This window comes from Photinus pyralis, unplaced genomic scaffold (assembly GCF_008802855.1).
Source record: "Photinus pyralis isolate 1611_PpyrPB1 unplaced genomic scaffold, Ppyr1.3 Ppyr1.4_LG8, whole genome shotgun sequence".
NCBI classification, from domain to species: domain Eukaryota; kingdom Metazoa; phylum Arthropoda; class Insecta; order Coleoptera; family Lampyridae; genus Photinus; species Photinus pyralis.
The window spans coordinates 13,666,062-13,689,803 of NW_022170819.1; the positions used below are offsets into that span (position 1 = coordinate 13,666,062).

General features: G+C 35.4%; 3 protein-coding genes across 3 annotated transcripts in view; 1 reads left to right on the forward strand and 2 right to left on the reverse strand.

Moving 5' to 3' along the window:
* Positions 1-23,742, reverse strand: part of LOC116179315 (transducin beta-like protein 2) — a 124,198-nt gene that overhangs the window by 78,080 nt on the left and 22,376 nt on the right. The window lies entirely within an intron of this gene.
* LOC116179318 (CASP-like protein 4A2) lies at positions 5,730-7,280 on the reverse strand. Its single transcript, XM_031499088.1, has 4 exons — positions 6,967-7,280; positions 6,742-6,918; positions 6,613-6,685; positions 5,730-6,459 (listed from the first exon to the last, which is right to left on the reverse strand). Exons 1-3 carry the CDS (start codon positions 6,992-6,994, stop codon positions 6,627-6,629), a joined length of 264 nt encoding a protein of 87 aa, XP_031354948.1. The 5' UTR covers positions 6,995-7,280; the 3' UTR covers positions 5,730-6,459; positions 6,613-6,626.
* Positions 13,062-17,720, forward strand: LOC116179317. Its single transcript, XM_031499086.1, has 10 exons — positions 13,062-13,258; positions 14,234-14,349; positions 15,537-15,618; positions 16,077-16,153; positions 16,208-16,341; positions 16,392-16,621; positions 16,700-16,890; positions 16,947-17,109; positions 17,164-17,294; positions 17,359-17,720. The coding sequence occupies exons 1-10, from the start codon at positions 13,204-13,206 to the stop codon at positions 17,707-17,709; spliced, it is 1,530 nt and encodes a 509-aa protein (XP_031354946.1). The 5' UTR covers positions 13,062-13,203; the 3' UTR covers positions 17,710-17,720.

Genomic DNA, 23,742 nt, shown 5'->3' on the forward strand with positions numbered 1-23,742 from the left:
CCCATTCAAAATTTGGATGTGGATGCATATTGCTAAAATTTAAAATATTTATTATTTAATAACATAATAAGAAGCATACATACCTATTGTTGCTATGCGTCAGTAAAAGATATTTTCAACAACTTATTCGGTTTCCCCACATCGACTTCACCTTCAAAAACTAAAGCGAATTTCCAAATAGATGCTGCAAATTCCGTGATTTTTTCGTCTGACAACGATCTTGAATAACGCTCGGGTAGAAAAATACTGTTATCTTCTGTTTCAACTACAATTTTTCTACCAAATTTACTAGTTTGGACTGATTTAATACTATATAGCTTGTATTTTTTACCAATTATCATATCCTTAATTTTTAAAATTGGTTTAAATTCACATTTTCCCAATGAAGTTAATTCCTTTAAGAGCTGATCCATGTTATTTGATTTTGTTATAAAGTATTGCTTTTGCCTAATAAGATTTCGCAAATTAATTTAGTAACATTACTTATATAAGAATTACTTACCAATTTGTTGTTTAGATATTAACTACCTCTAAAGATGAAGATTGCTGGTTATTTATACTACAATTTTCTCCTGAAAAATAACTTTATCAGCATCGTCTGTGGTAATCAGCGTTTAAGCTACGCTCGCTTTTTTCGCAAAATGCGATAAAGTTTGCAAAAACGCTAAAATAAATAATTGCAATTTAGCAAGAATGCGAAAAAAGTGCAAAGGCAAACACCGTAATCTTTAACATTTAAAAACAACTTCAAATATTCTATTTTAGCATTTTTGCTAAACAAAATTTTATTCTAGCTTAAACACTGGTGGTAATTGGATTTCCTGATATTCATGAATTGATAATATTGGTTTACCTGTTTTTCTATATTTTACCATTTTCGGAAGTGGTGATGGTGCTAATTCTTCATAACATAACAAATCATCACTATTGCTTCTTATAGGATGCATTTCAATAGATTTTTTACAAAAACAAAAATACTTTTGGCACTCGTAACAGCGTTTTGTACCAGACATTTTTCATCACGTTGCAATAAAGTTGTTTAGATATTAACTACCTGTAAAGATGAAGATTCCTTGTTATTTATACTAGAATTTTCTCCTGAAAAATAACTTTATCAGCATCGTCTGTGGTAATCAGCGTTTAAGCTACGCTCGCTTTTTTCGCAAAATGCGATAAAGTTTGCAAAAATGCTAAAATAAATAATTGCAATTTAGCAAGAATGCGAAAAAAGTGCAAAGGCAAACACCGTAATCTTTAACATTTAAAAATAACTTCAACCGCAAAAGACTAAAGCCCGCTTATGATATATTGCAAATATTGCATACCACCAAAGAGGTCACCTCATTAATTTATCTACTCGTAAACCACAAAATGGCCGACGGCAACCAGTAAACCACAAAATGGCCGACGGCAGCCATTACTCGTCTCTCATTGGACGTCTACAGTCACGGGACCCAAATACTAGCTCCTGATTAGTCTGACGTCACTTCCTGAGCCCGTACGTACCCAGCTACACTACTCAAAACCTACTGAAACATTCTGGAAAGATGTCTCTAAACGATACAAACACATGTGGAATTTCCCCAATTGCATTGGTGCAATTGATGGGAAGCACATTAATATCCGTTGCCCCATTGGTGGTGGATCAGCGTATTATAATTATAAAGGAGCACATTCTGTTGTTTTGCTCGCGCTTGTACACGCCAATTATAAATTCATAACTGTGAATGTTGGATCTTTCGGAAGAAACAGTGATGGGAATGTTTTTGCCAACTCTACCTTAGGGCGGTCATTAGAAAGTGCAACTTTACATGTACCTGCAGATGAACCATTGACGGAAAATGGAGTGCCTTTACCTTATGTGATTGTAGGCGACGAGGCATTTCCTCTGAAGCCATATTTATTGCGGCCGTATAGTAGAAATACAATCGCCGGGAATGAAGCAAATAAAATCTTCAACTACAGACTATCGCGAGCAAGACGAGTTGTGGAGAATGCATTCGGAATCCTAACGGCTAGGTGGCGGGTGTTCACGAGGTATTTTGAGGTTCAGCCGGTAATGGTGGATTCTATAGTGCTAGCGTGTTGTTGCCTTCACAATATGTTGTGTTCAAACGAAGATTTTGAACCAGATGTTACACCACTAGGCACAATCAATTCTGGCTTAAATAATATCGGGGCACTAAGGCGAAATGCGACCCAACGAGCTTTTTACGTCAGGGAACAATTTAAAGAATATTTTAATTCTCCATTTGGCAGTGTTCCTTGGCAACAAGAAATGGTTCGAAGGGGAAGGACTGTTGTAAATAATAATGGAATGTAATAGATTTACGTACTTTTTTTAAATAAAAAATATCAACATACCTGAACTGTTCAATTCTCGCGCTATCTCTTCCCACGCTTCCTGCCGCATGTTTTGGTCTCTATAATGAGACGAGTGCTGATTGTAAAGAAATTCATACCGGCGTACTTTTTCAATTAATAATTGATCTTGCATTGTCGTTAAATCACTGCAAATGTCTTGCAGCAAATGTACACAAACACAACTGGTGACTGTTGCGGGAACTCGGACGTAAGGGGAACGGGTCAACACGCTTGTTTACGCGTCGAGCAAGTCTGGACATCCAGACCCAGTACACGTCCTCTCGCGTGGTGTCGCGTCGCGTGGAACGAGTGTGTACACGTTACATGTAAAGTAATGATTATCTTCTGCACACACATTTGTTGCGTAGTGTCGTGTAGCGTGGCGTGGTGTGGGGTGTTGCTAGTGGGTTTCGGGCTTAACTGTCTTAGCTGTTTTGGTGTGACACCATAAAACAATTTAGCTAATGTCAACACATATTGCTTCAATTCAGTTTCCACTTCGATGGAGAAAATCGTCTTTCGACCCAGACGTGGCGTTTTCGACTGATTTAGTGAAAGCTTTTTGCGTAAGGTTGATTCTGGAATGCCATACGCTCTACCAACTTCTCTAACTTTTCGTCCGTCGTTCTTTATTGCATTCAGGGCGGTTTGCAGTGTTTCTTCACTGTAATTGTTATTTTCCGTTTTTCTGATATATTTCCGCGGCATATCTGAAGCATAAAATAAAATTTGTGTTTTAACATTTAATTCAATGGCGGGAAATGGTGCGCATTTTTGCGCATCATTACCCCATCGTAAATTGTAAAATAAACTCGCCATTATCACAAGATCTATTCAATCAAATTCAATGATAAGGCACAGATATAACCATTATATCATGCCCTACCAAAATGTTATTATACTTGTATAATCAATTTAAAATTATGGACTTACCAGCTTATTTTCAACACGTGCAAAACAATAAGAAAAGGCGCGAAATCACACACATCGATATAGCACAAACAACTGAACTCGGAATGCAACCACAGTCGGTGAGAATATGAGTTATGCATGCGCCTTGATACTCTCCATCATGGATTCCATTGCATGCCGCGAAATTTAAAGATATGGTAGTGCGCACCGTTACCCGCTGCGCACAGTTACCCTACTTTCCCCTAATTTAAAAGTGTGTGACTTCAAACCACCTATAAACTCCCATGTTGTCACATATCCGCCTGTAGTTCGACACAGCAAAAGTTTCTTTTCTGGGTGTAGGCCCACGAATCAGAATGGAACATGTTTTTTTGTAGTCAGCAGGCCACCAGTTTTTAAAATCAATGATGTCATTATAACGAATTTGCTTCACAGTAAATGGTTGTTTTTGTCTTGAAGATATTATCATCTCTTCATATTCTTCTGGGATGTAAATTCTATCTTTCTTAAAAAGTCTTTTTACACAACCAAAATCCCTGTCACAGGGCAAAAACGAATGGCCTCTTATTGGGAAGTAGTGATATATCTTGTTAAAGCGCTTGGTCGCCTGCAATGCTAGCAAAAATCGAACCATGGTTTGGTTACGGTTCTGCCCCCCACATCCATCGGAAAACAAGTGCAGCTCAGTTATTTCAGGTGGTATGACATTCATTATGTAGTGATAAAGGAATGTACATACCTCGTTAGGCCCTTTAAGAGCCTGTCCCTCATGGTAGGTGCAAAAATGTCCAGTATTTTCCTTAAAATTGTGTATTTGAAATGCGTATACCCAAAGCTGTCTAAAATAAAAAAATTCCTGAACAGGAATATGTGGAAGAGGCATATTTTGCATATAGTCAAAAGATAGGCCCATTACTTCTGGTCGTTCCTTACACAGAGATTGCACCTCTTTCATTTTATTATAAAACTTTTTCGCGCGCCGTTTATGGACCATGAGTTCCGCGGCAGCTACTCTCTTTGCATTGTCGTTAAGATTACTGTCTTTAAGCTTGGCCCCAAGCCTTTCACACTCCGAACAGACATCAACTTGCGGCCTTCCAAACCTGAGATTGTAATTTTCATTATAATATGTTAGGTAAAATTCGTATTTCACACAATTCTGCAATTCTGGATATTTCACAAGAAAAAATTGTGCATTTTTTTTACATTTAAAGATGCATCTAAATATCGAATGTCTTTAGAAGAGTAGTGGGAAACTTTTACCGGAAACGACTCTATGTGCTCTTTAATTTTTGCAATCCACTCGTCACATATTGCACGGGGTCTATTGTTATGCCGGCCCCTTAAATCCTTTGGAGATTTTCCTGCTAGAAGTAGGTTGTTTAATCGCTGAACTTGCCAATGTGATACGGCATGAAGACTCATAAATGCCTGCTTGCAAACGGAAATTCGATTTGATTGATTCATAACAAAGTATGAAAAATTAGATTTTCTTTCTTCCTTAGGTGAAGTACCTCTTACTCTGTGTCTCTGAATGGGATTTGCTACCATACGTCCTTGCAAGTATGTGTCTTGTTCGTTTTTTGGCTTACCGTCGTGTAACTTAACCATTATAGCGTTTTTTTCATCTTCAGTGAACTGCTGCATACATTTTTTTTTTGCAGCTTAGAAAATATTAAACTTATTTTAATGTTTAAGCAAAAATTGTAACTTACCTGCATGGAGGTCCTACAGTCTTTGCTTCAACATGTTTTCCTTTGCTAGAAACATACGCCTGACCTTGCAAGCGTGCTATTTTTATTTTGTTGTGTTTCCAACCATCCACATTCCTTTTTCTTTTCCTGCTACCACTACTATGATTATCTGCTCCTTCACTATCACTGGATGACATTTTTACGTATTTAAAACTGTTAGAAGATGACTAAAACGGCATAAATACACACACGAGACTAACGCTGTGCTTATAAACAAACATTTGCGAATTGTGTTTGGATTGAGATGAAAAACAGTACAAGTCAGGGACATGTACGGTTTTTACACTCATTACTTTGGCGCAATGTGCCATACACCGTAAACGGTAAAGTAAATCGTACGGTTTTTAAACGCAATCAATGTGGGGCACCTTCTAAAACAAAATGGCTATCTTACTTTAAAATGTCAAATTTTGGGGACTTGATGATGTGTGTTTTTCGCAAACTTCTACCTGTATTTCTTAATTAAACATTAATGCTAACGGTTTTAAAATAAAACGTTCACCATTCTCTTGTTGTCATATACTCGTTGCTCGAAGCACGGATTTCGAAACACTACAGAAGTTATCTTTTTTCACTGTTGACAGATGATTTCTCGTTAACAGCACACTCTATGTAATGTCGAAGTAGCAACCTTACTTATTAATTAACCGTTTAAAAATCTAGTACTTCGCGTTTCGAAATCCGTCAGAAAATGACAGGTTTTTTTGACAGTTGTAGAAAAAAAGATTTTTGATCCCATATTTGGTCGTGCCTTTGTCCCAAACAAATTTCAATAGGTTTTACAATTTGTGCTTCAAAATACTTTTCTCTTTTGTAGTGCGAATCAAAATTTTGAAAATAATTTTTTGGTTCATAGCTGCCATCTTGATCATTATTGTGCATACTCCACACTATATTATTTACAAATTCGTTAGTTGCGTCAATAATTTGCTGAGTAGTGGTAGCGGGTAAACCCAAAGATGTCAGTTTACTTACAAAATTAGCAGCTTCATTAACTGGCAGATTAGGGTCAGGGAGTGGTACGCTACAATTTAAAAGTTGATCAGTAGTTTCAGAGAAATTAACGTCATTGTCACTGTGCGAAGAAACTTCATGTATTACATCATTTGCGTTTCCGTCTGCATCGTCTGCGGTTACATTTTTTGTAGAGGTGTTTGGAGCAGTACTATATGTTCGAAGATGCCTTCGCAGTCCACTGTATAAATTGAATTTCCTTGGACACGGTTGATAAAAACATGGTGGAGTTCCCCCGGCCACGGTTCCCCCGCTGACGGCCCCGATCTCTCCGACCGCGACGATGGCCATGGTGCCCGCTGCTGCTAGGGCCCCGAGTGGCCAACTCCTCCTCGAAGGCCCTCAACCGCTCGTTGGTCGTCACCACGTAGCGCTCTAGCAGCTCAATCCTTTCAGCAGGATCGTTGCTGACAGCCTGTAACCATGTAACTCTGTAGTACAAATTATCAAATGTTAATAGTAAATTTAATATTGTGCAGCGCTATGCATTAGCTTCTTTACTCCGGATATAAAATTGAACGGACAGCATAGGCCGAATGATTATAATGTATGTATGTAATGTATTTACCAAAATTTGAGCGCCTACGTGGCTTCTGGCCGGACTCCTTCGGAGCTGAGTATGTTTGACCACGGATTCTCCGCTATGAATTATCGGTATTTAAATAAGGAGTATTACAACAATTTTAAGAGAGATTACCAGCAGCAGGCACTTCCATGGCCTCCGGTGCAGGAGGGATCAGCACCTCTGGTGGAGGGATCAGCGCCTCCGGTGGAGGGATCGGCGCCTCCGGCGCGGTAAGCGTCTCCGGCGGGGGTGGCACCATAATAGCATTCTCCTCCTGTGGGGGCTCCTTCGGCCGCTCCGGTTCGTTTACTATAAGCACATTTTTGTAATATGTTATGGAACTAAATGATTTCTTACCGTTTCGTGATTTTTTACCGCGCGGCATTTCCTGCAATATTAAAATAAATAGGAAATTTAATTAATGTAATGGAAGGGTAAATCTTATATACCGTTTAACTATACTTCGTTTTACTTGCTTTCGGAACAGACATGTCTATGAAGCTAAAGCACCTGCCACCTTTCCACATAATATTTAACAATAAAATTTCGCAAATGCTTGCCTATTGTAACTTCGTTTGTTAATTAGTATTTGTAAACGAAATATACTCAATTAGTATGTAGGAAATTATAGAATGTACGCTACGTAAGGTAAATGTACTTACACCTTTCTGACGTTTCTACTTTGCGTTCAAACCGAAAATGGCTTGTTTCTTACTTGTTACTTCCACCCCCTTTGGTAGTCATAAAAATCACGTGAAAACAAATGTGAAATTGTTTAGGGCCGCTACCGACGCCGACTATTGTTCACGTGATTTTTATTGCTTTTTTGTTTGGAGAAAGAGTTTCTTGGAAGCTCGTACCTATAACATATCACATATAACCCTTCGGTATAGAGGGTTAATATGCACTGTTTCGCTAATGCCATAAAAATGTATCATACATCGACATGCGTGTAAAGGGGAAGCATTTCCAGCTCTTGGTATTTTTCATAACGGCCCGAGTGCTTGAATAACGATGACTTTCACACGCCTTAGATATTTGTTCAAGTGCCATTTTTTTTCAAGTCTTCGGCGGTCATCGTGCCGTTGGCCATGTTGCCTCTGCGAAATGTCGGTCCTCCTTTTGTCGCATGATCTCCGTCAACTCGCGGTATCTGAAAAACGGATAACACTTCAGTTACCCTCATTCGGATGACTCGTAACACACATACTTAAAACGACGCCATAGAAAATCGTCAACTATGTCCCCATATTGAATGCTTTTTTTAAGAGTCGCGTGAAACAGATAGCTACCCATATAAATAAAATGAAACATATGAATACGATTATGTGCATTAGCTTGATAAAATCTTCAGAAAAAGAGTTTTTATAATATAATACGTTTTCGCCTAATCGCCTCTAATAAATTTCAAATGAACCATTTTTTGCAGATAAGGTTTCGGTGTATTTTTTTGAATTTTGTGCTTAGATGAATTGTCCTTCCATTGAAGAAAATCTTGTGGAGCCATTTCTTTCACATCCACTTTCGATGAACTCGCCATTTGCACGGCATTTTTGAAATCACGAAAATCAAAAACTTGAGCAATTTTCTTTAAACTCAATTCCACCTGGTGGTGAAACGAGTCCGCAGACATAAACGTATGGCCTGATTGAAAATATTTTACATTTAAATTTTCCAACTCGATCTCTGAAGAATTTACCACATAAATAAAGAAGCAAATTAATGCCCAGTTTTTGTTTTGTGCTGAACAGTTGTCCAGCCAAATAGTAATATTTTTTATTTGTTACTCAGTTGTAAACGTTGATTAACAAGACAAAACGCAAACGGGTAAACGTCATGTTTAAACGCTACTGACTTGTAAAACTGACAGCAGACCTGTAAAACTGACAGCAGACCTGTAAAAATTTTACAAGTTAGTAATCTAGTAATTTCATTGGCCAGAATTAATGCGAAGTCTCTGTTACATGGATAACATGATATTTTAGGCATTTCAATCAGAATCAATTTAAGAACTAATTATTTACGTTTACAAATGAGTAACAAATAAAATATTGTACATTATACGCCAGGTAATAGTTTTTACTGGCTCTAGGAGATGACAAGCTCGCCTAACGGCTCGCTAGTCAACTTCTCCTATCGCCAGTAAAAACTCACTTACCTGGCTAATAATGTAAAATACTATTACATCCCTGTTATGTAAAAAGAACGCATAAAAACAAGAGACCAAATCCTCCTTGTTTCGACCAGCCACTCCTTCATGCCAGCAAGTGGTTTAGTAGTTTTGGTATAAGCACCAACTGGGAGTAAATATAACTTCCTTAAACATTTCAGCACGGGGTTACATTATAACCTGAAAAAAAGGCATGCATAAGTAATAAGATTAATAAATTATAAAATAAGGTCTACCTTTTGTAGGTCCGCTGAAACCATTAATGTTTCCGGTACCTTTTCTTTTTCGTCTGCTTTATACTCTGTTCTTCCGGCAACATACTTTTCTTTATGCTGCTTCCATGATGCACATTCCTTGCAGTCTTCATTCAATCCTTGTTTGCTACGACTCGAATTGTTTTAATGTAAGTCATGTTGTTCACATTCAAAACATTCTTCGTTGCCCAACTTGGCGAACGAAATATTCATTTCGGCAACTGTCTTTCTATACAACTCGTAGGAAATCTTCAAATTTGGACATTTTTGAGCAAAATGTTTATACATGAATGTTATCGAAATGTCACTGGCAAGATACAACTTGTTAGGTGCGTGTGCTCTCTTCTGTAATGAGAAATAACTGGCCGAAAATTCATATGCTCTTTAATTAAATTTGTATCAACTTTGGATGCATTAGGATGGCAACCACGCATATCTTTTTTTGGAGTAATAGAATTAGGTTCGGAGCTCTTCACAGATTTTAAAAATCTATCATTGGCAGGATGAAATCCCAAAGTAGCAAGCAGAAAAGTCTTACAAACATAACCTGACACACAGCATGGTTTCCTGCCAGGTCGTTCTACGATAACGAACCTACTATCTTCGATTAACCAGTGGACCAAACTTAGCGATTCTGAAGCCTCTATTGATATCATTTATTTAGATTTCAGTAAGGCGTTCGACAGGGTCTCTCACGAATTGTTGTTACATAAGTTGGTGAGTTTTGGAATTAATGGAAATGTCTTACAGTGGATTAAAGCTTTCCTGTCTGATCGTTCATTTGTAGTCAAAGTCGGTAACGTTGTATCAAACAGAACTGAGGTCGTTAGTGGTATCCCTCAAGGCTCTGTTCTTGGACCTTTTTTATTTATCTTGTATACTTCGGACTTACCTTTGAACTTGAAATGCAGCCATGTGGCCTATGCTGACGATATCAAAATATTTGGTAACTCCTTGGAAGCGGAAAATAAAATCCAAGTCGCCTTAAATGCTGCAGTTGACTGGTGCAACTCGTGGGACTTGCCTTTGAACGGGGGAAAATGTGTGGTGCTGCGAATAGGACATCATAATCAAAAATTTTCTTACTGCTTGGATAATATACTGATCAATGAAGTTCAATGTCAAAACGATTTAGGAGTCACAATAAATAATAAATTAACTTGGGACGAGCAATCCGCTAAAGTTTTTAAAAAGTCTTTTGCTACGTTATGTATGTTCAGGAAAGTATTTCTTAATCCGTCGCCAGAACTATGTGCAAAGCTGTTTGTGACGTATATTAGACCCCATTTGGAGTATGCTGTCTCAGTTTGGAGACCATATTTGGCCAAAGATATTAAGTTGTTAGAGCGAGTTATGCACGCAGTTTCCCGATGGCCTAAACATTTTAACTTAATTTCGTACAGTAACAGATTAAGTATACTGAAGTTGCCTGAACTATGTCTCAGACAAGATAGAGCGGACTTGATTCAGATTTACCGACTAACTCACGACCTATTTCCCGCTAACAAATTAGACTTCCTGAAATTTCGTGAAGATACCCGCTTACGCGGACACTAGATTGCAAAAGGAACCCTTCAGAACTACGCAAAGGCAAAAATTTTTAACTAACCGCATGTTCGACCAGTGGAATGCACTAGACGAACACATCGTAAATTCAATAAATGTGAACCAATTTAAGAATCGTCTTGATAACAAGAATTAGAAAAGATTAATTGTTAACTAATTGTACGTTCGTAACCGATAGAAATTAGCTTAAACGAAATAGCATAATAGGCTTGCCTCATGCTATTATCATCTAAATATAATAATAATAATAATAATAATAATAATAATAACACTCTTCGCCATTTACGGTTTTAAGTACATATTTAAAACTGTTTTGTCGTCTTGAAACACCTGCAACCGTATTTTTTTGTTTTATTCCCCTCTTTGTACAACTTAACAAGAATGTTCTTTGCGTAAAGTTGTTCATTGCCCAAAATTGTTGATTAATTTTAATCTGCCTTTCTAAATTAACTATTTGAGGACATTTAAGGCGACATTTTTCATTACAAGGTAATTTTACTTGGTGCGCATCAGCTTTTTTTTCAGACTTATGTTTTTTTCTTGAAGCCAGTAATTCTTCATAAATCTTTCTCTTTCTTAAATTGCCTTTTTTTGTATACACCTTATTAGAGCATTCTTCCGAGCTGGTTGCCACCTTATGTACTATTTCCGATAAGATGGATTTGACAATTTCTTCCATGCTGTCATATTCTTTTCCATTCTCACTTGTCTCGTGATTTACTTCTTCTGAATCACTTAATTCGCTGAGATTAGAATTATCCATGTCTACTTCACTTAAAAAAATATCCACTTGCACGTGGTAATACGGTTTAAGCATTATCAATGATAGTTTTAGTAGTAACACTCAGACTTACTTTGCTATTTATAATCTGCAACGCTCAGCAGGCTGTAGACACGTATAAAATATTAAGACTAAACACTTAAAAGTCAACGGTACCGTCATCTGGGGTAAAGGCGGACAGTTTTTGGATTTTTTTGTCAAACCCTTGAAGTTGAAGATAAGTTCATTTAATTTGTTGAATATATCTGCCAAGTAACTTAACTGGCACAACCAATCTTCATTTTCGAAATAAGTAACTAAATCAGAGTTCAGCTTTGAAAGAACACTTCTTCCCTCAGTTCAAACAGGCGTGTTAATACCCTTCCTCGCGACAACCACCGTACCTCAGTTTGTAATAATAGCTGCGTGTGTGCAGAACCCATTTCTTCACATAAAATTTTAAAAAGTCGGGAATTTAATGAACGGGACTTGATCAAATTAACCACCTTTACCGCAATATTTAAGGTTGCGTGCAACCCAGGGTCCATGTTCTTTGCAGCCAGACTTTGTTTATGAATAATGCAGTGCTGCCAATTGATCTCAGGATTAATCGTGCGGATACGCGCAATTAAACCATTCTTATATCCTGTCATTGAAGCCGCCCCATCCGTCGATATACTGACACACCATTTCCATTGCAACTCTAGTTCAATTCTTATAAAATGGTCAAGAGTTTTAAAAATATCTTCTGCCTTTGTGTAATCGGGTAGTTGTTTGCAGCCCAGTATATTTTCCAAAATAGTGGCTTCCTCGATATCAAAATAACGAACGTATATGATTAACTGTGCCTCGTTGGAAATGTCAGTTGACTCATCAATTTGTATTGCAAATCGTTTATCAAGCTTAATTTTGTCCGCAATTTGCTCGACAACATCTTGTGCCATTTCATTGTGGTATCAGATTTTGGGATTGTCTTTATAGCGTTGAAATATTAAAATACAGTTTGAATAAATTTAGCGGCAGAGAATTGATTTATGTAACGTACTGGAGAGTTTGGAGCGTTAAAAAATAAGGAGTACTTACGGCGCTTATTGAGCAGAACGATGGTCGAGTAAGGTTTGTTTCTTATATTGTAAAAATTTAGGGTTTCACCAAATTGACTTTCGGCACGACACACGACAGTAGAAAATTATATCTTCGCAAACAGCAAGATTCGGACTTGTTTCTTCCTTCCACGAACATTTTCACTCAGAAAAATGATCCCTTAAATTAATACAAAATCTTTGTGTATTAACTAAATTGTATTGTATAAGAGGCTTAAAGTATTTGTTAATTTCTGGTAGTCATGCAATAGAGCAACATTTTTCGATAGATAACTGCGCACATACTGTATTAAGCAATGTGGTAACATAAAGACAATTACAGTATATTGCATATAACAACCACCGTTGTAGTTTAAATAAAATATCTCATACAACAATTTTTAAGACCATGACGTGTGTTGGTTGTTATTTAATTCGTACAAAAAGCTTAATATTACCCTTTTAATAACTAGACAATACCCATCAGTTTTGCATTTTATACTAAACAATAGTCGCCACTGTTACATTCCTTGTACTCTGTACATACAACAACAAGTGTATTCTAAATCGTAGGAATGGTACACATTGCAGAAAATGATTTAGTTACCAGTAGGTAAGCACTTTTTAAGATTAGGTACACATTCGAACAGGCGTCAGCGCTCATTTAAACTATTAAGGTGTATTGTGCGTTTGTGTTATGTGGTTCTGTATCCGTATCCTGTACACGATATAACCGTGATCCTGATAAATTTACCTATCCTAATGGAAATGCTATTAACGCATTGGGGACTAGAGTCATTAATTGGAGTTTTTCAAGGTAAGGTAAGCATTAATTTCAGTGATATAGCGAATGAAAAATCATATAAGTGGAATGAGTATCGTAATATTTCTATCTTTAAACGTTTTAACATAATTTTTGCTTATGCAGTCGTGTAGTTTTCGCTTAGTTTTTATACCAATGAAAAAGTAACTTAACGGAATTTCACTACTAAATTCAATTCTTGATTATGTTTAATTTCTGTTTACCTAATTATTTAGAATTATTCAATACACTTCTGCATAAGGGCAACATAGTAGCGGTATACAGGGTGGTTCAGACCACCCGTCCATTCCTTTCATAACTCAGGGACCTAAGAATTATTAACAGCCCAGGGATGTTACTAATACCTATTGTTGTGCTCTATTAAACGAATTGGAACCCACTTTGTAATATCAAACGATAACCCCCATTTTTTATTGCATATCTCGATTCTACTCAAAAATGTATGAAAGTTTTGGCCTTATGTTTAGAAAAAAATCATTTCACTGCAAAAAACTATAAAACATCATAAAAGAAGTAGTGTAGACCCCCATCTACTCAGTTCATGGCAATAAATAATATAACAGATAAAAATTGTCTGTGATAATATTAAAATTAAGAAAATTGTAATTTAAAACATTCAATAGACAAAAAGATATAAAAATGTGGGTTACTATTTGAAAGTATACCTTAACCCCCCCGGTGAGGATTAGGAGGATCCAATTTCCCGGTCATTCGATAGAGAACAATAATATTAGCACAGACAAAATATTAGTAAGATCCACTAGTGCTAGTCTATTTGGTAAAAAATTTTAAGCCCCCGAGCTATAAAACATGTGGACAAGTGGTCTGAACCACCCTGTATAACTTGGCGGCAGCATCATCTGCAAAATTTCATGTAGTTGCTTCATTATGAGATTGATATGATATTCATTGCTACTTGTCTAGCGGCAAATCTGTAAAAGCATGGAGGTAATGAGTGTTTCTTTCTAGAAAATTGCATCGACGAGAGCGTTTTATTAAAATTAAAGGAGAGGGACATTGAAAAATTGGTTCCCCAGATAGGGCTCCGACTAAAGTTAACCGAAAATTTGGAAATCTGGAAAACGGTATGTTTTTTTTGTTATGATGATTACGTTTAAACAACTTTTGAACAAATAGAGTTCTATACGAATAAAAATTACTCATATTGTAGGTATAGAATTTTTGTTCAACAATTGTTATATGTTATATATTAAGTACACCGATAGTTTGTGATGGTAGAAGGGTCACGGGAAAAAATGATCAATCCCTTATTTGTAAGTAATTGACGAGTTCTTACACATGACTTTACCGAACATCACACTTCGTCTACGCAGTGTGTATAGCTAACATGTGTTTTTGTAAAGAAAAAGTAGGCATGTGTAGGTAATTAAAAAAAACCAGATGCCAAATTCTTGACAGAACAGCTTCCTAATTCAAATCAAAATGTTTGTAGGTTTTACAAATCAAAATGTTTGTAGTTTTACACAAATCAAAATCACTGTTTTACCGAAAAAAAGATTTTGTTTTTAGCTTCCTAGCTTGTGCTAGGTTTTATTATAAAAAAAAAACATAAAAAATGTCAAAGTTAAAAAAATTAAACAGTGTTTTTTTGATTTTGTTAAAATTTTAGCAAGCACATTAGGTATAAAATAAAGTCTGTAAGACTGCCGAACATATTTTTTTATTTTTGAGTTTTAGCGCCGCATCGTGACGCCGTACAATTTTTTTAAATAGCAACGCAAAATCTTTATTAAACTACTCGAAAGGCTTTCTTTTTCTGAGTACACCCTACAAAAATTTATGTTTGGGCTAGGAAGCTGTTCTGTCACGAATTTGGCACCTGGTTTTAACTTTGACATTTTTTGTCTATTTTTTGTAATAAAACCAGGCACAATTTTTGGAGGGTGTACACACAAAAATAACTTCTTTCGATTACCTTCATAAAAATGTGGGTTACTTGTTGAAAAAGAAGTTCAATGCCGTTGCAGGGTTCCAAATATGCAAATCCAAAATTTCAGCAAAATCCGTCGGGCCGTTATCTTGGAAAATTGCCATCATACATAGATACACAGACAGGCAGCAAAAAATGTTATTCCTTAAAAGTTGCTTAAAATGATCTAAAACGTGGACATTTGATGAAATATTGACATGTCCAAAAAGCGTCGATCGCAATAGCTACCTAGCTCAAGCTTTTTTTTAATTTGCATATTTGGAACCCCGCAACGGCATTGAACTTTTTTTCCAACAAACATGAATTGTTCTGTTATTTTAGATTAAATTGGCCGAAATTGAATTAGATACTGGCGTATCTGAAGCTGAACCGAGATCAGAAGATCTGTCTACTATATCTTTAGGCAAGTAAATATATATGTATAGAATAATTGTACGTAATTGCAAAATTTGCGTATACGTGTTCACAAACCAAACAAAAACTGCACGGTTTACGCTACTTTTGTCTGGTGTCTGAACACACTACGCATCAATTCTGTGAGAAAAGTGAGATTCACTGCGGATAAATGCCCGATATTTATTTTACTTCTGGATGGATAGATGTAAATGCAAACCTACCTCGACGTCTTTATCAAGGGAGATATCCGCAGCGTATGCCCCCAAAACAAGCACTAATTATTAATTTAGAAAATAGTAAAAAAAGTCGTGGTTTTTCATTAGTTAGGTATAGAAAGTAGATTAGATCAAAGGGGATGAAGACGCTTGTAAAGTTTGGTCAATGTCTTCATTACGCCCTGTATATATAAATTTTGGCTTTTTCCGACCAGTTTCATCTATAGTTATACTTACTCTAAATTTTTAGAAAGTGGAAATCCAGACGCTGCTAGCTCAATAATATTTTTTGACAACGGCGAATCAACCACACAAGAACAAAAGCGGGTATTGTATATTAAAGGTACTACTAGTGTTATTTCATTTTATTGAATTGTGCAGGATTTAAATTCGATTCTAAACTGCAACGAGGGCAGAGAATTGCTACAAACATACGCACTACAAAAAATTGTTAAACGAAGAGCATTAGTAAAACTAATTATTGATGATGAGTTAAGGAATAATCCAGACAAAAGGTGTGTAAAAAGTCCTTTACAGGACATTATTTATGTCAACAATGTTAAAGGATTGAAAGGGACCGTTTTGTTTATTTGGCTCAAGAAATTCAAAGGACTTTTCCCACGGAAAATGCTGGAATCTATTATGTGCAGGGATACAGGGACATGGAAGGCAAAGCAGTGGGTAACCATGGAAAGCTATGGGACAAATACATAAACACTAGGAGGAAATATAGAAGTTTGGATATTATTCCATCCACACCAGCCAAAAAAACCAAACCCAACCAGCCAAATCCAAGTAAGCTATAAGCAAACCATATATACCGATTCGATCGTAATAGTATCTGCATACTTCTGTATAGGAATATCTTTCAAGGTGTAATTGAAGAAGGTGCGGAGGAATCTGCCAGTTGGTTAGAGTACAATAATGCTCCATTTACTACGGTCCAAGAGCACTGGAAAAAGAGTCATTCCTTTAGATTTGCAACAAATATAACATCTGGCATTTCAATCTTCGATTATTTTGAGAAATTTATTGCTTTAAAATTGCCAACGGGAATTTTATTGGTAAGTGTAAGTTTGGATTACCTACCTAATAATATTATATAACCCATCTTTTTTAGTTGGAAGATGATTTTAATCGTTTGCATCCCGATAAAAAGGACAAACTGTTTGAACATTGGACGAATATCAGTGAAGCTATAATAGTTCTGGCAAAAAGGAAGAACTGTCCCTTAATCAAACAATTAATAGAAAGCATTAATAATTTGGACTCCGCATCTTATCGTAAGGCATATATTAGGATTAAATGCAGTGTGCACTTAAACGTTTATTTTCAAGGTGTTAAAGAACATTTATCATTACTTCTATTCCCTCTAATATTTCCCAACATATACCGAAAAATTAAAGGAAAACAAACGCCAAATTTCTCCAAAATCGAAATCAAGGATTCATTTATACTGCACATAAAGGTAAGTTCAAAACCTATAGTTAGGTTATACCTATTTTATTAAATATTATCTTCCTTGATATTAGGAGGAGGCCGATTATGCCCAAATTTTGGAAGCCAGGGAGCAGAAGTGTGTGCGGTTAAAACTAACAGAGCAACCATCTGCCATCATAGTAGGAGATATCGAACAACCCATTAAATATCTAGTTAAAATAAACGCCCATGTATATGAAGTGGAATCATTACTGAAGGCATTGGATTTGTGTTTCAAAGCTTGTTTTGCTTTAAATGCTAAATATCCCGTTGAAAGTCAGCAATGCTTTACATATATACAAAAACACATCTACGGAATTCACACAGAGTTTGATGTAAACTTTGTAGCGGTAAGTTCCGTAAAATCTGATCTAGACGCTATTTTAATAGATTCCACAACATAACAGATAAAACCAGAGTAAATATCACATTTACCAATTGTCTTACTTATTTTAAAAAAATTAAAATGATTGTGTGTAAACAGTGTCATGGGAAATATAAGTCGCTTGCAGCGTTTATAACTCATTATGAAATTTTTCATAAAAATGTAAAATCAATTTTGTGTGGAATATCAGATTGTTACAGAGAATTCAATTCTTGCAAATCATTTCGGAAACATTTTTCTCGTGTACATAGAGATTTTTCGGTAGAAGAACCACTTAATAACCAAAGTCCTAACACCGAAAGAAGTCATAGTTTATCTAATGACGTCGTATCAGCTGTTATAGACAGCCTATCAAGCAATTCTGAAAGCGATAATATTTGCGCCTTTAGTTATAGAGAGATGATCTTGAAAAACACGTCCTACTTTGTTTCTAAATTATATGGTGATCGTGTGTTGGCCAGAAATAAGGTTATTCGCATCATCAACGATGTACATAGTCTTCTCAAATCTTTCGTAAATATAATAAAACAGAATCTCACCTTTTTAGGTATTGTTGGGAATGAGCAGAAAATTACGAATTTATTAAATGAAGTTGATAACTGTTTGTCTACATTTTCTACTGAATATAGATGCGTTAAATATTTTAAAAATGAAAAACTTTTTGTAGAACCAAAAAAACACTTGGTGGGTACCAAAATTTGTAGAAAAAAACATTTTGGAAAAATTACGCTTAAATCAATCAATCATTGCGTGAGATACATTTCTATGGTAGAAACTATGGCTCTTTTCTTTCAACTTCCAGGTGTATTACAAAAAACAAAGGCCCACGTTAATGCGTTATTAAACGAACAAAATTTATTTTGCAACTACATTCAGGGTCCACATTGGAAAGAAAAATTAATTGTCCACGACGACAACTGTATGGTGCTCCCACTATTTTTATATTTTGATGAGTTCGAGACTGGCAATCCTCTTGGATCTCACTCAGGATGTAATAAATTAGGTGGTATTTACTATAGTATACCATGTTTGCCTACCGACATACAATCCAACTTATCTAATATCTTTGTCGCAATGTTATTTAAAACTACAGATTTGAAGCTGTTTGGAAAAAAGGTAATACTAAAATGTATAATTGACGAATTAAACTCTTTGAGTACACACGGAATTGTCATTAACGGTGAAAAAATTAAGTTTCAATTGGCTTTACTGCTTGGAGACAACTTAGGTCAAAATACCATGCTTGGGTTAGTAGAATCTTTTACCAGTCATTACTGCTGTCGGCTGTGCAAATCTCCAAAACTCGCAAGAGATAGGCAATGTAAAGAGGACTTAGAAAGTATTAGAACAGTAGATAACTATTTCAATGACTCATCTAATTACGAGTATGGAGTAAAAGAAATGTGTGTTTGGCACTCTGTTAAAAATTTTCACTTAGCTTCAAATTTTTCAGTTGATATCATGCATGATGTATTGGAAGGAGTGTGTGTATATGATATTGTATTAATTTTGAGAAAGTGTTTAGAAGCAAAATTATTTTCTTTGGAAACACTAAATTATCGCATAAAATGTTTTAATTTTGGATTCGAAAGTAATGTACCCCCTCCAATTAAAATGATGCACTTGAACGACAATCACCTTCGAATGTCAGCAGCTGAGATGCTGTGCTTCACACGTTATCTTGGTGTTATAATTGGAGATCTGGTGCCGAAGGGTTTTGGTGTTTGGAAATTGTATCGATCATTAAGAAAATTAATTGACTATCTTACGTCTAAAAAGTTACAAATTAATTGTGCAGCTATAATTGCAAATATAGTGGAGGAACACAATCAATTGTATTTGGAGTTTAGTAAGTCTCACTTAAAATTTAAGTACCATATTCTCACTCATTACCCTCGAGTTTTCAAACACTGTGGGCCATTTCCTTTTTATTCTTCAATCCGATTTGAGGCAAAACACAAAAATTTAAAGGCAATTGCAAATTCCATTTGTAGCAGAGTTAACATAGAAGATTCTATTTTGAAAAGACTTCAATTGAGTTTAAGTTTTCATTTACTTTCATTGAAATATAACACGGAACCAAAACGTTGCATGGGAAATTTGAAAAAAGAAACTGTTGCACATCTGCACAAAATGTTTGCAAATCTTATAATACCAAATGATTTGAGGAACGTAGAGGAAATCTTTACCTGTACTTGGGTGCAATTTTTTGAAAATCGATACTCCATAAACACAAATTTCACCTTAATAGATAGTTTAAGTGATGATCAGCAACCATCATTTTGTATTCTTAAGAAAATCTTATATATCAAAGAAAAAATATATTTTCTAGTTGAAGAAACAGAAACGGTTTACTTTGACGAGCATTATTATGCATATAAAATAAACACAAGTGCAAAATTTAAATTGATTCTGGCAAGTGACTTATGTAGCCATGTACCCTGTCTATTTGTAAAAAGAGACTATCAGTTCGTCGTATGTCATCACAGGCTGTAAATATAGTAGGTATTATGTTTTATGTTTATTATGTGTAATACATGTTTTTTTTGTATGTATATGTAAGCATACCAAGTAGATAGTATTATCTACTCTACCTGTATGTATCGTTATATCTAATTATATACCTATATTGTAAAAGGATCCTTTTTTACGTTTGTTAATAAAAATGTATAATGTATACTTTACTTTATTTGTTCTCTTGGTGTATACTTCGAATTGGAATATGCATAATACAACGCAATGGTAATGACGTTTAGCGCATTAGTCATTTGACAAACGCTTACATAGTAGTTTTGGTAACAAACGTTAAGAGTACACCACCACATAAACTAGTTGGATTACACACTAGTATGTCATGTTTGCGCAGATAAAGAACAAAGGTATGTGTATAAATTTTATTATTGTATATTTCCATAATATACAGTTCTTAAATATAGTATGTAGTTGTTATACATTACTTCCTTCTTGTGTTTCATTACAACAACATGTTGTATAGGTTACTTTCTATAGTGAGTATAAGATATTTGTTTAAAATATATTCCAAACTAGTAACGCTCTACAAATTTGTTGTTGTAAAGAATAACACTTGTCGTCATGGGCGCTCATTTTACAGCAACCAGTTGTATGACATGTACTTTTTTTGTTATTAATGACACTTCAGTTTTCTCAGTGTGTTTTTAAATTATTTTTTACCCAATTTCTATTCATTTCACCTGCCTTGAAAAAAACCCGGTTCAGGTGATAAGGCATGCTTCTGATTTTATTAAAATACGTGAGGCTTTGTCTAATCCTGTTTATGTGGAGTGGCTCTACTCCCGATTCGCAATTTACGGCTGCTTCCGGGCTGGTTCGGAAAGCTCCCGTTGCCAAACGTAGGGCGGTAAGCTGAACTCGGTCAAGTAACTTTAATTTCCCCGGTCTAGCCGAGGAGTAGATAATGCTACCATAAGATATTTTGGAGAGAATTAGAGATTTATACACTGTGATTAGTGTCTCCCTATTGGCACCCCAACGGATGTTAGAGATGCATCGCATAATGTTTAAGGACTTTTGGCATCTGCTGATTGTATACCTACTTTATATGGGCGTCCCATCTTAGTTGTTCGTCGAAGACCATTCCTAGTATTTGCGCCTGGTTTTTTACCGGGATTGGTTGGTGGTTCAGAGTTAGAGCCGGGTGTTGGTGGGGCGTTCTTAAGCGGCAAATGTGGACACATTGTGTTTTGGCAGCTGAAAACCGAAAACCTCTGTTATTATTACTTGTTTCTCTTTATTAGGTCATCTTAGTTTAACTTTTTATTCATTAAAGTAAGTAGGATTCTTTTCATATTAAGTAATATAAAGAAAGTATCATCAAAAAAAATGATAAAACCATAAAAAAGATTTGTTTGACAGATCATCTAACGCATTCATTTCAAGGCAAGAAAATTATACACAACTGTCCTAATAGGGAATGTTATAATTTGATCGATGTAGAATTTTTTCTACATTTAAAAGTGCAAAAAAATAAAGCAGGTTTTATTTGAAAAAATCAACTTTTTAAGATTTAAAGTTATTAAAATTGACCATTAGTTTTAAAACACCCTGCAGAGGGGCGATCAAAATTTAAATAATTATCATGTAGCATTAAATCTGTAGCATCAAGTCAGTATTGCTGATTTTTGAAGATTTTTTTGAAATTCAAGGCGACGGGGTCATATACAAAAAACTAAAAAAAAGCAATCAAACGTCAAAATTTTTGAAAAATCTTCAATAACTTGAGAACCTTTGATGGTGGGTATAGTAAAGTGTGGTATCAAGCGACGTAGATATTCATGTAGATTTAAAAAACGCAATGAAATACAGGACGTTGTATTTAATATAAGAAAGTTGCTATCGACATTCGGTACAACTAGAAGTGAAACGATCATGATAATATTTTCTTTCGATAGATCATGAAAAACTATGTTGGTGTGCAAATTTTCAGATTTAAATTGTTAATGGAAGTCTGAATACTTTTAGATAAAGATTTGCGTGAAACACCCTGTATAGGGTTTCTAGAATATTGTAACTGTGAACCTATATAGAAAAGACCCTGTCAATAAACTTATAAATACTAAATGCGAAATAAAGGATGAAGCCTGAAAAAAAATTTTAAGAAGTAATAGGCAAGTTGACAATGCGATTTATTATAAATTCGAATTCTCTTTGGAAAATTTCTTATTGATTTTAGATTATACGAGTATAAACAAGACGTAGAATTTAATCTAGAATCAGAATTTGGAAACCTAAGTGTTTCGTTGTCCGCCCACTTTGTGATCGCACCTTATAAATTCAAAATATTTTAAAAATACGCAGAATACTCTACCATATTATGACACAAAAGAATTTTAAACGAAATTTCTGTGAAATGCTGCGAAAAAAATGACTCGACATTTCATATCAAGTACCTACTTAATAGAGCAATTTACGCGTAGCGAAAGGCGCAATTTTCCAATCTGATCTACCTAAAACAACTATTTGCTTTTCGATTATATCGACGAATGAAGATCATTTCTGTCATTCCAATCTGTAGTCGAGTGCTTTTTTAAGATACCAAGATGAAATGTTTCTGTAACTGGGTCTTCCCGCGAAGCTCTGAGATCTTATCACGTTCGGAGATTACTCAGCATCAATAAATGTAAGCGCGAGATGAGGAGATCGGAGAAAACAATGTTATCGAATTTCTTCTCGAAGATAACAAAAAAATTTCTGATGCAACGATTGCTGTTGTTGGGTAATAGGGTTTAAAAAGGATAGTCTTCAAGACAAAACCGATCAATTTTGGTTTATGCAAATTACCCACATAAACGTTTCAAACTGAAGGTTAGTGTGGTGTGTCATCGCTCCTTTAAAATGGAGGTTTTTTTTCCGTTCGATCGATAATTAATGCAAGATGTTCATGGTAAATGAACAAAAAGTGATGATCAATGGTTGCAATTTGGAATCTTGACTGAAAAAAGTGACCACCAAAAAGTTATCAGTTTGAATTTTTGATTTAAAAGACACCACCCTGGATCTTTATTTGTAGTCAAAATCAGTGGCGGCGTTTATGTTGAACGGAAGTATTTTGTAAGGCTTCGAGGAAATTGAATTTGCATGTTAAGATATTCGTTCTTGACTAACTTTTGATATCAGTGCCATCCAGTGTCATTTGTATTTGTACACTTGCATTATTTACATCTTTGACACACACTCCATTTTCTCCCAACACTCAAATCATTTTGACATTATCCGACCACATTCGAAGAGCATGGATATTCCGAAGAAATTATTATAACATAACGGCGCCATCATGGGGAATGATGTCGGAAATGTATATGATTATGAATATCCAACATTAAACAAATTTAACATTTTCGAATGTTATCAAAGATTGAAAAATGCTAACGAATACCTACCAAATAAGAAAAAAATACACAAGAGAATAGTAGCCATGTGTACAGGGTGGTTCAAGGCCGTGTCGGATTTGGGATGTCTGCAACGGTGCGTGATACATTGTAGGTTAAATGAGAGCAAAATCACTCCTTTCTGT

Coding starts and splice junctions, on each gene's coding strand:
- LOC116179318 (XM_031499088.1), bottom strand. CDS start 6,994: ATGCCGCGCGGTAAAAAATCACGAAACG. Junction 6,919..6,966: donor CGGTAAAAAATCACGAAACG/GTAAGAAATCAT, acceptor ATGTGCTTATAG/TAAACGAACCGGAGCGGCCG. Junction 6,686..6,741: donor CATGGAAGTGCCTGCTGCTG/GTAATCTCTCTT, acceptor GATAATTCATAG/CGGAGAATCCGTGGTCAAAC.
- LOC116179317 (XM_031499086.1), top strand. CDS start 13,204: ATGGAAATGCTATTAACGCATTGGGGACTAGAGTCATTAATTGGAGTT. Junction 16,342..16,391: donor AGGAATAATCCAGACAAAAG/GTGTGTAAAAAG, acceptor ACAATGTTAAAG/GATTGAAAGGGACCGTTTTG. Junction 17,110..17,163: donor TTTGGACTCCGCATCTTATC/GTAAGGCATATA, acceptor TTTATTTTCAAG/GTGTTAAAGAACATTTATCA.